Source organism: Hyaena hyaena, unplaced genomic scaffold (assembly GCF_003009895.1).
Source record: "Hyaena hyaena isolate Hyena2069 unplaced genomic scaffold, ASM300989v1 scaffold_126, whole genome shotgun sequence".
Taxonomy (NCBI): Eukaryota; Metazoa; Chordata; class Mammalia; order Carnivora; family Hyaenidae; genus Hyaena; species Hyaena hyaena.
In genome coordinates, this window is record NW_024080759.1 from 1,446,454 (window position 1) to 1,458,995 (window position 12,542).

At 35.8% G+C, this 12,542-nt stretch overlaps 1 protein-coding gene across 1 annotated transcript in view; it reads left to right on the top strand.

Moving 5' to 3' along the window:
• BAZ2B (bromodomain adjacent to zinc finger domain 2B) overlaps window positions 1–12,542 on the top strand; it is a 299,967-nt gene that overhangs the window by 184,904 nt on the left and 102,521 nt on the right. The window contains exons 5-6 of the mRNA XM_039237514.1: window positions 1,722–1,889; window positions 2,855–3,048. Of these exons, the coding sequence (XP_039093445.1) occupies window positions 1,722–1,889; window positions 2,855–3,048 (362 nt within the window). The remainder of the gene's footprint in view (window positions 1–1,721; window positions 1,890–2,854; window positions 3,049–12,542) is intronic.

Sequence of the window (12,542 nt, forward strand, 5' to 3'; positions counted from 1 at the left end):
ATATAAATATCCTTAGGAAACCTCAGTTCCTTTTTATTAACTATCTGGTACCTAGGTTTCAGACCTATAAATAATAATAGATTTCAACTGTGCTGATACAAGCTCCAAATACACAGTCTTTCTTCCCACCTACATACACCTCTTTCATCTAAACAGTGGATAAATGATTAATGCCTTTGTATGGTTATTCTTGGTTCAGTTCCCATCATTCAGGCACTGCTAAATCTGCATTGGTGTCATTTCACTAGCAGTGCCTTCCTGCAGTGTGGAAGAATAGCTTTTGCAGTTTTCTGCTTATTCTGTTTTTTAGACCTTTTAGAATAGCAGCTACTATGAACATTTCACTTAAAAAAACAAACAAACAGATTTTGCCATTAGATGATGAGGGTGAACATTGCATTACGTTCTATTTTTAAGAAGAGATATTCCTACAAAAGATTTAAAGATCATATAATACAGTACACTGACCATATTGAATGTTTCACATACTATATTATTTTTTTCTTGCAATATCCTGTGGTGGTTACAATCAAAGAAAAATATAGCATATCTCTTCAAACATTAGCCTCAAAGGTAATAAATGATTTGTCACTCTGGCAGGTTAGCCAAATGGAAAGATTATTTCTGAGATTTTTTTAAAAATTTATTTTAATGTTTCATTTATTTTTGAGGCAGAGAGAGACAACATTAACAGGGAGGGGGCAGAGAGAGATGGGGGCACAGAATCTGAAGCAGGTTCCAGGCTCTGAGTGGTCAGCACAGAGCCTGATGTGGGGCTCAAACCCACGAACTGTGAGATCATGACCTGAGCCGAAGTCGGATGCTCAACCGACTGAGCCACCCAGGTGCCCGTATTTCTGAGATTTTAAATGGGGCAATACAAGACTTTTCTTCTGGATTATTTTCAAATCTCTTCTTAATCCTCATCCTTTTTGGAAAATATATTCTATAAAATTTGGCTTCTTTTCTTTTCTAAAACTTTTAACTAAGAGCCACTGTTTGAACATCTAAATTACATTTGATGATTTTCTACCTTTGAATCATTTTACATTATTAAAACAATCATTGTTATTTGTAATGATGGGGAGGAATTTTATAAACCTTTTCTATTTTAATATTGCTTGTTTTGGAAATCTTTGAATGCTTCTCATTTCTTAGAAAAAAACACACACTGATTTTTCTATCTTTATGTTTTTGTTTGAGTATAGAATATTTTCTTTCATAAATGCATTTGAGGTATACTGGTTTACAGTAGCAGTTTTTATATTATTATTTGTGATTTATCAGACCCAGATTTATATTGTATATAACTTAAGGAAATTCTTAACATAGGTTGTAGAACATAACTTAAATTCTAAGGTTTTAAAATAGATTAATGTACTCTTTACTACTTTTGGTAATTATGGTATAAGCTATCCAAGAGTCAAGTAGTCCTTTGATATTCCAAGTTTTCCATTTTATTTTTAAAACCATAGACTACCTGTATTCTTCATAAACTTGAACTCAAAGAGCTGCTAAGTAAAAATCCTTGGATATTATCTTAATGAGAGGAATGATGAGTGTACAACATCTAATCTTCTGTGTTATAGTTAGATGATCAGAATTGTGTATAATTCAGCAATTTTGTTCCAAGATGAAACTTGAAAATTTCAAGCATTGTTATATTAAGTAGAAAGTGAATTCATGTATTTTTGTTTGTTTGTTTGGTGTTTGGTTTTGAGGTGCAGAATGGTGGCGAACAACAGATGTTCATACTCGCACAGGAGCGACCTTCTTTCCACCATTACTGGGAATTCCACCACTGTTTGCTCCTCCAGCCCAGAATCATGATTCTTCTTCATTCCATTCAAGGACTTCGGGAAAAAGTAATAGAAATGGTCCTGAAAAAGGTATTTATATTAACTTAAGTGATGTACTAGAAGTCCTCCATTCTAATACCTATTTTCAGTAGAGTTTAGATTTAATAACATTTATATAACATTGTACTAGACACCTTTTTCATACTGTCTTGCTTAATCCTTACAATGACTCTTAGAGATTGGAAGTATTCTCATTTCACATCCAAGGTTTAAAAAGTGATTCAAGGACTGCTTACACGTAAATGTGGCATGGGCAGGATTTGAACCCAGGCCTTCTAAATCCCAGCTCCACTGCTTTTTCCTCTGTATCTCATTATCTCCTTTGTGTAACCCAAAATAAGATACTATTTCTTCTGTAATTCAGCATTAAATTAATCAGAATTAATATCCAAATACTTTTTTTCTTTTAAATGATCATTAATATTTCTGTAATTGATAACTGTTGCTAGAAAAGCATTTGAAAATTATAATACCATTTTGGGTGGTTTATTATTATCTTTTTTCACTTGAGTAAGAGTTTTTTCAGTGAGTTTGCTCTGAAAGGGGAAATATTTGCATTTAATTCTATTTCTAAACTTTATTTTGATTGAAGTAAAATTCAGTTAAATATAAAAGTTCTATTTTAAAGTGAACAATTCAGTGGCATTTAATGCATTCACAGTGCTGAACAACCACTGCCTCTATCTAATTTCAAACATTTTCATCACTCCAGAAGGAAACTCAATGCCTCTTAAACAGTTTCTCCTTATTCTTCCCTCCCCAGACCCTGGCAACTTGTGTTGCCACTAGACCCACTAACTTGTGTTCTGTCTCTATGGATTTACCCATTGTGAACATTTCCTATAGATGGAATCATCCAATATGTGACTTTCTGTGTCTAATTTCTTTCACTTAGCATAATGTTTTAGAGAGCTCTTCATATTGTAGCATATATAATTTCTTGTTATGACTGATTAGTATTCTTTTGTGTAAACATGTTTATTTTTATTTTCAAGGTGTAAATGGGTCAATAAATGGAAACAGTACATCATCTGTATCTGGTATCAACACAACTGTACTATCCACTACTGCTTCGAGTTCTGTGGGACAAAATAAAAGTATAAGCTCAGGTGGAGGAAATCGAAAATGTAATCAGGAACAAAACAAAAACCAGCCTTTGGATGCTAGAGCTGACAAAATAAAAGATAAAGTAAGTTACTCTTCCTTCAAGGACAAATATATAACAGATCATTCTAAAAGTCAAACCACCTGACTCTGGAATAATTTCTTATGAATTACCAACTCCTATTTTTACAGATGTTTATTTTTATAGTGTGATACTAATATTATGTCTATTAAAAATTAAAACTGTCAGCACCAGTATAAATAATACAAATAGTACTAATAGCTAAGATTTATGGAGAGCTTACCACTTATCATACCTATTTTAATCCTCTCTATACCTCTAATGAGTTAGGTATTGTTATTACAGGTGGGGAAACAGAGACTCAAAATAGTTGGCCAGTAAGTGGCCAGGATTTGAAGTCAAGCAGGTTGACCCCAAAGCCTTTGTTTTTAGGAAAATAAAAATTAAAAAAAAAAAAAACATTTTATTATAGGAAGTTTCAAATATATAGAATAGACAGAATAGCATAATAATCCTGTCTACCCATTATTCAGTTTCAGCAGTTATCCCCACATAGACATTGTTAATTCATTTTATCCCCAACTATGCAGGTTATCAATTTTTGCCTTTCCGCTCTAAGTTCACCCTCTTCTCCTTTGCCAGTTGACACAGTGCTAGACCTTATCAGCAGAGGATCTCAGAGAAACCCTGGAAGAGGAAAGGGCTTCTGTGTCTGTTTCCAGTGTTTTCTTCTTGCTCTTATGCCGTGGTTACCAGTGGGTAGTTTTGTGACCAACTGGCAGCTTCTCCATGGGCTCTGTTCAGGAGACACACAGTCTCCTGAGTTTCATGGGCATCCCAGCAGCTACCCTATTAGTAAGTTTTACTGAGACAGCAGTGGATGGCTTCTGGCTAATTTTACTGGCACCCTAACTAGGAGGTTTCCAGCAACTTTCCTGGCATGCCAGCTGGCATGTTCCCTATTTGCCAGCCTGACCTGTTATAGCTTAGTTAGCTTTTCTGCCAGACAGTGGGCAACAGCCACCTTCTCTCCAACAAAGTCTGAGGTTCAGCCTTGGGTGAATGAGGTTGGAAGAGAGAGGCCTTTTCCAGTCTTACCTTTGTTTTAGTACTGTACTTGTGCCCTACAGTAAGTGGCTACTCCATACATCTGCTATTTCAATATTCTTTTTTTTCCCCATTAGGGCTGCATTATTTAATATCCGGATAAGCCCAATAAGCCAGTGCAATAGAGCATGAATATTAAAAAGAGGAGATAGTGATCGAGAGGAAGATAGATTTATCATTATTTGCATATGATAGTACCTATTATTATTATTGCTTTGCTATTTGATAGTTGCAATGCCTGTTTTGTGATTTAGGTCAATTTTTAAGGGGGTCTTCAGACATTTGTTTGAAGTACAGACATGGGAGGTGATGATAGGCAACATTTAAACTTTGGCAGCTCTTAAAGTTATTTTTATGTGTTCACTGCAATAATCCTTACTGGGGGATATTTTAGCCATCGACTTACAAAGACCTATTTATTTAAAGGGTGGGCTCCTAGGATGCCAGGCAGTGATGTGGGTGGAAGAGGCCTTTTCCTGCCCACCTTTGCATGAGTTTCTTCTGCCTCTAGAGGCTTTCAACAGCTGGAACCTGAGTATTATATGCAAGGTAATCAGCTGTAATTAACTGCACCACGTTAGGTCCTCACAAGGCTGCCTTGCTGAGTAACAGAAAACACATTGTGGCAAACTCTCCCTTCTCACCAACTCTGGTTACATGGGACTAGAAGCCTTGCAACAGTGGCCTCCCCACAGCCAGAAATGCATAGGCAGGCTGCACAATGCAGTGCCCACACCAGGGCGCCCTGGTCTGGGAAGAGAGTGATGAGCCTGCTGCCTGTGGTTTCTGTATCCTTGCTCTCCCTAGACCCAACTGTGTAAGCCCTGTTTTCTGTTTCCTTTCTTAAATATAATTTATTGTCAACTTAGCTAACATACAATGTATACAGTGTGCTCTTGGCTTCAGGAGTAGATTCCCAAGATTGATCACTTAGAAAGAACACCCAGTGCTCATCCCAACAAGTGCCCACCTCAGTGCCCATCACCCATTTTCCCCTTTCTTCTTCCCCCCATCAACCCTCAGTTTGTTCTCTGTATTTAAGAGTTTCTGGGACACCTGGATGGCTCAGTCGGTTAAACGTCCGACTTCGGCTCAGATCATGATCTCACGGTTTGTGAGTTTGAGCCCCATGTCTGTCTCTGTGCTGACAGCTCAGAGCTTGGAGCCTATTTCAGATTCTGTGTCTGCCTCTCTCTGATCCTCCTCTGCGCTCTCTCTCTCTCTCTGCTCTCAGAAATAAACAAAACATTAAAATTTTTTTTTTAAGTTTCTTATGGTTTGCCTCCCTCTCTGAAACTAGTTTTTTCCTCTTCTCTTCCCCATGGGCTTCTGTTAAGTTTCTCAAATAACATATATGAGTAAAAACATTGTTATTTCAGTATTCTTTAGAGGTGTGCCTGTCTTAGCATTTCATATTCTGTTACTAGTTAATAATTATTTTCTTTTAAAGTTTATTTATCTTGAGAGAAGAGAGGGAGAGCACACATGTAAGCATGAGTGGGGAAGAGGCAGAGAGAGAGAGGGTAAGAGAGAATCCCAAGCTGGTTCTACATTGTTAGTGCAGCTTGCCACGGGGCTTAATCCCACGAACAGTGAGACCATAATCAGAGCCAAAGTCAAGAGTTGGATGCTCAGTCCTATCAATTGAGCCACCCAGGTGCCCAGTAGTTAATAATTCTATATAATAGAATTCCCCTGTTCTAATTGCTGATGTGTTTTCTGCCTTCTGACTAGACCTTATCTGCCATAGATGTGGTATTCTCAGGAGTACAGTGGATATGCAGGTTGCATATGGTAAATTCACTCCAATATTCTGGTCACTCAGAGCCTTTAGGTTTTTTCCTCCACATCATGCCAGGGAAGCTGTGACATTTCTACTTTATTAGATGTAGTCTACCACTGAGTCCAGGTTTCACGCATGTAAGCAAGTAAGCTGAGATAACTCCAGCTATACAAACTAACAATCCAGAAGTTCTAGTAAGTGCACCCGTGTTAGTGACTTTGGTCTGCTCTCATTTCCTCTTCAGTGAGGGGTATTTCCTCTTCAGTTTGGGGTCTTGGTTTATTTTGAATTAAAGTCTTAGCATCACTGCAAACATTTTGGAAACAAAGATAATAATTAGAGCAGTGTCATCTCTAAATTTTATAAAAACCACATTCAAGGCCTGGTTTTCTGGAGGAACAGAGTCAACAGTTTGTGATTGTGCACACATCACTCTCTTTACCAATCCATCTATAATATTAAGGGGACCACAGCAAGATATGGGTGATATTGGTCCAACCTTAAATCTTCAGATTTCAACATGCCTCCTAGGCTCCAATTTTAATCTTAAAGAACTATTTTATAAAATTTTCTTTTGTCCTTTTTCAAGATAGCATCAAGCCCCATATATTTTCCAGAATCAACTGAACAAATAAAGAATTCTTTCCTTTTGTCCAAAATATTTCACAGAAGTATTTCCTCTAGATCTTTTAGTTCCCTTTTCAAAAGAAGATAAATGTTTTCCAGAATACAATAAGATATATGAAGTTCTAGGGGAAGGTCATATGGTGAAGCCAAAAGTCTGATGGTACCCATCACAGAAACTCAACAGAACTGTACTTAGGCCACAAACAAACATTTTCTTTCCTCTTTAAGCCACCCCACCAAGCACTTCATACCACCCACTGAGCACTTCAAACCCACCCCACTAAGCACCCACTGAGCAAATGTGATAAAAGACTCTTGGTTGTTTGCTTCCAGGGACATAGATTTCAGGGTCATACTCTCTATCCCTTGCTCTTTAGCTGCTCTTCACTCTTCATCTTATGATTTGTTTCCTAGACATTCCCGTTAGTATGAGCTCCAAGGAGCTATCTCTGCACTGCTGCCCCTTTCTCCGCATGCATGCATTCCTTATGCCCATAGTATTTTGTTAACTTATAAAAGTAGTATTTTTAATTGAAAAATATGTAATAAAGCTGTTTTCACCTTCTTAAAGAAGGGTTCCTTTTTTTTATTCAAGTATAATTAACACACAGTGTTATATTAGTTTCAGATGTACAATGTAATGATTCAGCAGTAGTACTCATCATGATAAAGGTACTCTTAATCCCCTTTAGCTTTTTCACCCATTCCCCACCTGCTCTCTGGCACTGCTCTCTGGTAGCCACCAATTTGTTCTCTGTATTTAAGAGTCAATTTTTACATCTATCTCTTCTTTTCTTTGTTTATTCATTTGTTTTCTTTCTTAAATTGCACATATGGCTGAAATCATATGGTATTTGTCTTTTTCTGACTGATTTCACTTAATCTCTAGGTCCATCCATGTTGTGGCAAGTAGCAAAATCTCATTCGTTATTATGGCTGAATAATATTCTATTGTAATATATACATCACATCTTCTTATCCACTCATATATTAATGAATACTTCAGTTGTTTCCATGTCTTGGCTATTGTAAATAATGTTGCAGTAAACATAGAGGTGCATATACCTTGTTGAATTTATGTTTTCATTTTCTTTGGATAATACCCAGTAGTGCAATTACTGAATCATACAGTAATTCTGTTTTAATTTTTTGAGGAATCTCCATAGTGTTTTCCAGAGTGTTGCACCAATTTATTCCCACCAATAATGTATGAGGGTTTTTTTCTATATAGCCTTTCTAGTGAATCTTATTTCTTTTGTTTTTTTATTTTAGCCATTCTGACCAGTGTAAGGTGATAATTTGTTGTGGATTTGATTTGGATTTCTCTGATAATGAGTGATGTTGAGCATCTTTTCATTGTCTGTTAGTCATCTGTATGTCTTCTTTGGAAAAATGTCTATTCAGGTCCTCTGCCCATTTTTTAATCAAAGTATTTGTTTTTTTAATCTTCATTTCCATTAAGTTCTTTATATATTTTGGATATGAACCCCTTATCAGATAGATGTACCATGAGTAACTATCTTCTCCCATTCAGCAGGCTGCCTTTTTTGTTTTGTTGATGGTTTCCTTCACTGTTGCAAAAGCTTTTTATTTTGGCAAAGTCCTAATAGTTTAATTTTGCTTTTGTTTCCCTTCACTGGGGAGACATAGCTAGGAAAATGTTTCTATGGCTGATGTCTAAGAAACTACTGCCTATGTTTTATTCTAGAAGTTTTATGGTTTCAGGTCTTTATCTTGAGTTTATTTTTGTGCATGGTGCAAGAAAGTGGTCTTGTTTTATTCCTTTGCTTGTAAGTGTCCTGTTTTTCCAGCACCATTTGTTGAAGAGATTATCTCTTACCCATTGTATTTTCTTGGCTCCTTTGTTGTAGATCAACTGACCATAAAAGTATGTTTATTTCAGACTTAATTCTGTTCTATTGTACAATGTGTCTGTTTTTTGCCTGTACCACACTGGTTTTGTTTGTTTTTTGTTGTAGTTTTGTTTTTTAGAGAGAGCGAGAGCAGGAGCAGGGAGTAGCAGAGGAAGAGGGAGAGAGAGAATATTAAGCAGGTTTCATGCCCAACATGGAGCCCAATACAGGACTCAATCTCACAGCCATGAGATCATGACCTGAGCCGAAATCAGCTCAGACACTTAACTGACTGAGTCATCCAGGAGCCCCAGTACTACACTGCTTTGATTACTGCAGCTTTATAGTATACCTTGAAATCTGGGATTGTGATACCTACAGCTTTGTTCTTCTTTTTCAAGATTAGTTTGGCTATTCAAGGTCTCCTGTGGTTCTGTACAAATTTAGGAGTATTTCTTCTAATTCTGTGAAAAATGTTGATAGTTTGATAGAGGTTGCATTACATCTGTAGACTGCTTTAGGTAATATGGACATTTTAATGATACTGGTTCTTCCAGTCCATGAGCATGGAATATCTTTCCATTTGTTTGTATCATTTTTAGTTCCTTTCATCAATGTTTTGTAGTTTTCAGAATATAGGTCTTTCACCTCCTCGGTTTATTTTTAGGGATTTTATTATTTTTGGTGCAATTGTAAATGGAATTGTTTTCTTAATTTCTCTTCCTGCTACTTCATTATTAGTGTATAGAAATGAAACAATTTTCTATAGACTAATTTTGCATCCTGAAATTTTACTAAGTTCATTAATCAGTTCTAGTAGTTTTTTTGGTGGAATCTTTAAGGTTTTCTCTATATAGTAACATGTCAACTGCAAATAAGGAAGAAGTTTTACTTCTTTTGGATGTCTTTTATGTATTTTTTTTTCCCCTGGGCAATTGTTATGGCTAGGACTTCCAGGACTATGTACCAGGGCTTCCATTATAAAAGTGATAAGAATGAATATCCTTGTTTTGCTCCTAACCTTAGCGGAAAAGCTCTCAGTTTTTCACCATCGAATATGAAGTTAGCTGCTAGGTTTTCATATATGTATGGCCTTTATTACATTGGGAAATGTTTCCTGTAAACTTACTTTGTTGATAGTTTTTATCATGAATGAATGTTGTACTTTGTCAAATGCTTTTATATCTCTATTGAGATAATCATATGTTTTTTATCCTTTCTCTTATTAATATGATATATCACGTTGATTGATTTGTGAATATTGAACCATCCTTGCATTTCTGGAGTAAATCCCACTTGATTGTGGTGAGTGACTTTTTTTGGATTCAGTTTGCTAATATTTTGTTGAGGATTTTTGTATCTGTGTTCATCAGAGTAATTGGCCCATAGCTTTCTTTCTTTCTTTTTTCTTTTACTAGTGTCTTTACTTGGTTTTGGTATCAAGATAATATTAGTCTTATAGAATGAATTTGGAAGCTTTCCTTCCTTTTCTAATTTTTCTGAAGTGCTTGCAAAAAATAAGTATTATCTCTTCTTTAAGTGTTTGGAAGAATTCACCTGTGAAGCCATCTGGTGTTTGTTGGGAGCTTTTGATTATTGATTCAATTTCATGACTAGTAATTGATCTCTTCAAATTTTCTATTTCTTACTGATGTAGTTTTATATATGTCTCAGGGTATTTATGCATTTCTTCTAGGTTGTCCCGTTGGCATATAATTTTTCATAGTATTCTTTTATAATCCTTTGTATTTCTGTGATGCCAGTTATTATTTCTCATCTTTCATCTCTAATTTTATTTATTTGAGTCCTCTCTTATTTACTTTTTTTTTCCTTTCTTATTTTCTTGATGAGTCTGGCTTAAAGGTTTATCAATTTTATTTATCTTTTCAAAGAACCAGCTCCAAGTTTCATTGATCTCTTCTATTTTTTTTTTTTAGTCTCTTTCATTTATTTCTGCTCTAATCTTTATTGTTTTTGTTCTTTTACTGATTCTGAGCTTTGTTCTTCTTTTTCTGTTCGTTTTGGTGCACACTGAGATTGTTTATTTGAGATTTTTCTTGTTTCTTTAGGTATACCTGTATTGCTATAAACTTCCCTCTTTTTTAAAAAAAAAGGTTTTAGTGTTTATTTATTTTTGAGAGAGCGAGAGAAAGTGAGAGACAGAGCACGTAAGCAGGGGAGGGGCAGAGAGAGAAAAAGATACAGAATTGAATCAGGTTCCAGGCTCCAAGCTGTCAGCACAGAGCCTGATACGGGGCTCAAACTCACCAGCTGTGAGAGCCAAAGTCAGACGGTCAACTGACTGTGCCACCCAGGCACCCTTAAACTTCCCTCTTGAACAGCTTTTGCTGCATCCCAAAGATTTGGGACTGTTGTATTTCATTTGTCTCCATATATTTTTTTATTTCCTCTCTGATGTCTTAGTTGATCTATTCATCGTTTAGTAGTATATTATTTAGACTTCATGTAGCTGTGTGCTTTCCAGCTTTTTCTTGTGTTTGTTTCTAGTTTCATACTGTTGTGGTTGAAAAGATGCATGATATGATTTCAGTCTTTTTGAATTTATAGAGGCTTCTTTTGTGGGCCAACATGTGATCTATTCTGTGTACTTAAAAAAATGTGTTTTCCACTGTTGGGTATGGAATGTACCTCTTAGAAGTAGTGCTAAAATCTAATAATATCTATAGTCTTCAGTGCTTCCACAGTGTACAAGGAATTGAGCAAGACTTTAGCAGCATATGTATGATATAGACTCTGTCCTTGGCTTTAATAAGGAATCTACATTGACATTTCTAAACAAAATCAGTGCCATTAAAGTAAAAAATATTTCCTGAAGCAAGTACAAAAAGTTGGGGGGGGGTACCTTTTTAATGATATCAAGAGTTGAAATCTGAGGAACCATGGTGGTGTCTATAGGCATCTATGTTAAAATGACACTTGAGATTGATTGTCAAAGTGAGGGATACTAGAACATAAAATCTCAGAAGAAGAGCACCTCTGCCTCTGGTAAGTTATTGTCTGGCATGAATTTGTTATAGTAGGTTGTCAGGTAAAATGGGATGAAGGACATTGGAACTGAGGAAGAAAATCTTATAATTTTTAAAATTTTTACACAGTATTTTCCAGTTTCAAAAGCTTTTTATACATTGCTTCAGTAACCTTATTCATGTGTAGTTTGAAAAAATGTTCTTCAGCTAATTTCTGTATTTCCTCCTGGGGCCTGCTATCTCTGTAGTGCTCATTGAAAATCATTAAATCCACTTTCCTCATATAAAATGTGTGATTATTTAGAACAAATGTAGGTATTTTAAATTAAACAATATTAGTCACAGACTAAAATACACAGACAGCCTGTTGGGAAAAAAATAATAAAACAATTCAAGTTGGAGTAAGTTCCACTCCTGGTATTCTAAGTCAGTAACAAGTTACTGTTATCACAGCAGACAGTCTTTTTAAAACATAAGTGAGTTTTTATGGTTTTAAAATAATCCTATGTTATCACTCCCTCCAAAGTTTCCTGTCCCACTCAGACTCAAATCCTTCTCAGGGGTTACAAGACATCATATGATCTGCCTGCTGCCAGTCCATCCAGCCTTGTTTCCTGTGGTTCTCTCTCTCCAGTTCCCCATGTTGTAACTGATAGCTGAATTTTCCAGTCTTTGAACATATCAAACTTATTTCATGGCTTTTGCTTTTGGTCTTTCCCCTGTCTTGAAAGCCTCTACTTTTATCTTCATGTGAGTATCTCTCACTCTCCATTTAGGTCTCAGCTCAGAAAGGTCTTACCTGATAACTGCATCTAGATTTTTAGCCCCGTCCTTACCTCCAGCACACACTATCAATCAAAGAATCCTATTTTAGGTCGTGGTATGTATCACTAAAAACATTTATATTGTTTGTTGATTCCCTGCTTCCTGTTACCACTAGGCCGGAGTTGCTGTCATACCCTTGGATCCCCAGAGACTAGAGCTACTATGTCTGGTACATAATAGCCTTGAATTTGTAATTTATTTTGTTATTGAAAGAAAGAAAGAAGTATACAATGAAATGAAAGTTCAAGGAGAGGGTTCTTAAAAGTTTTGCCAGCTTGGAATAGGGTGGGGATAGTGATTAATAAGCTCTTTTTTTTTATCGCTTTTTGATAACCTAAGAAGATTCATTATTAAATTTTTAAATGACAGCAAAGA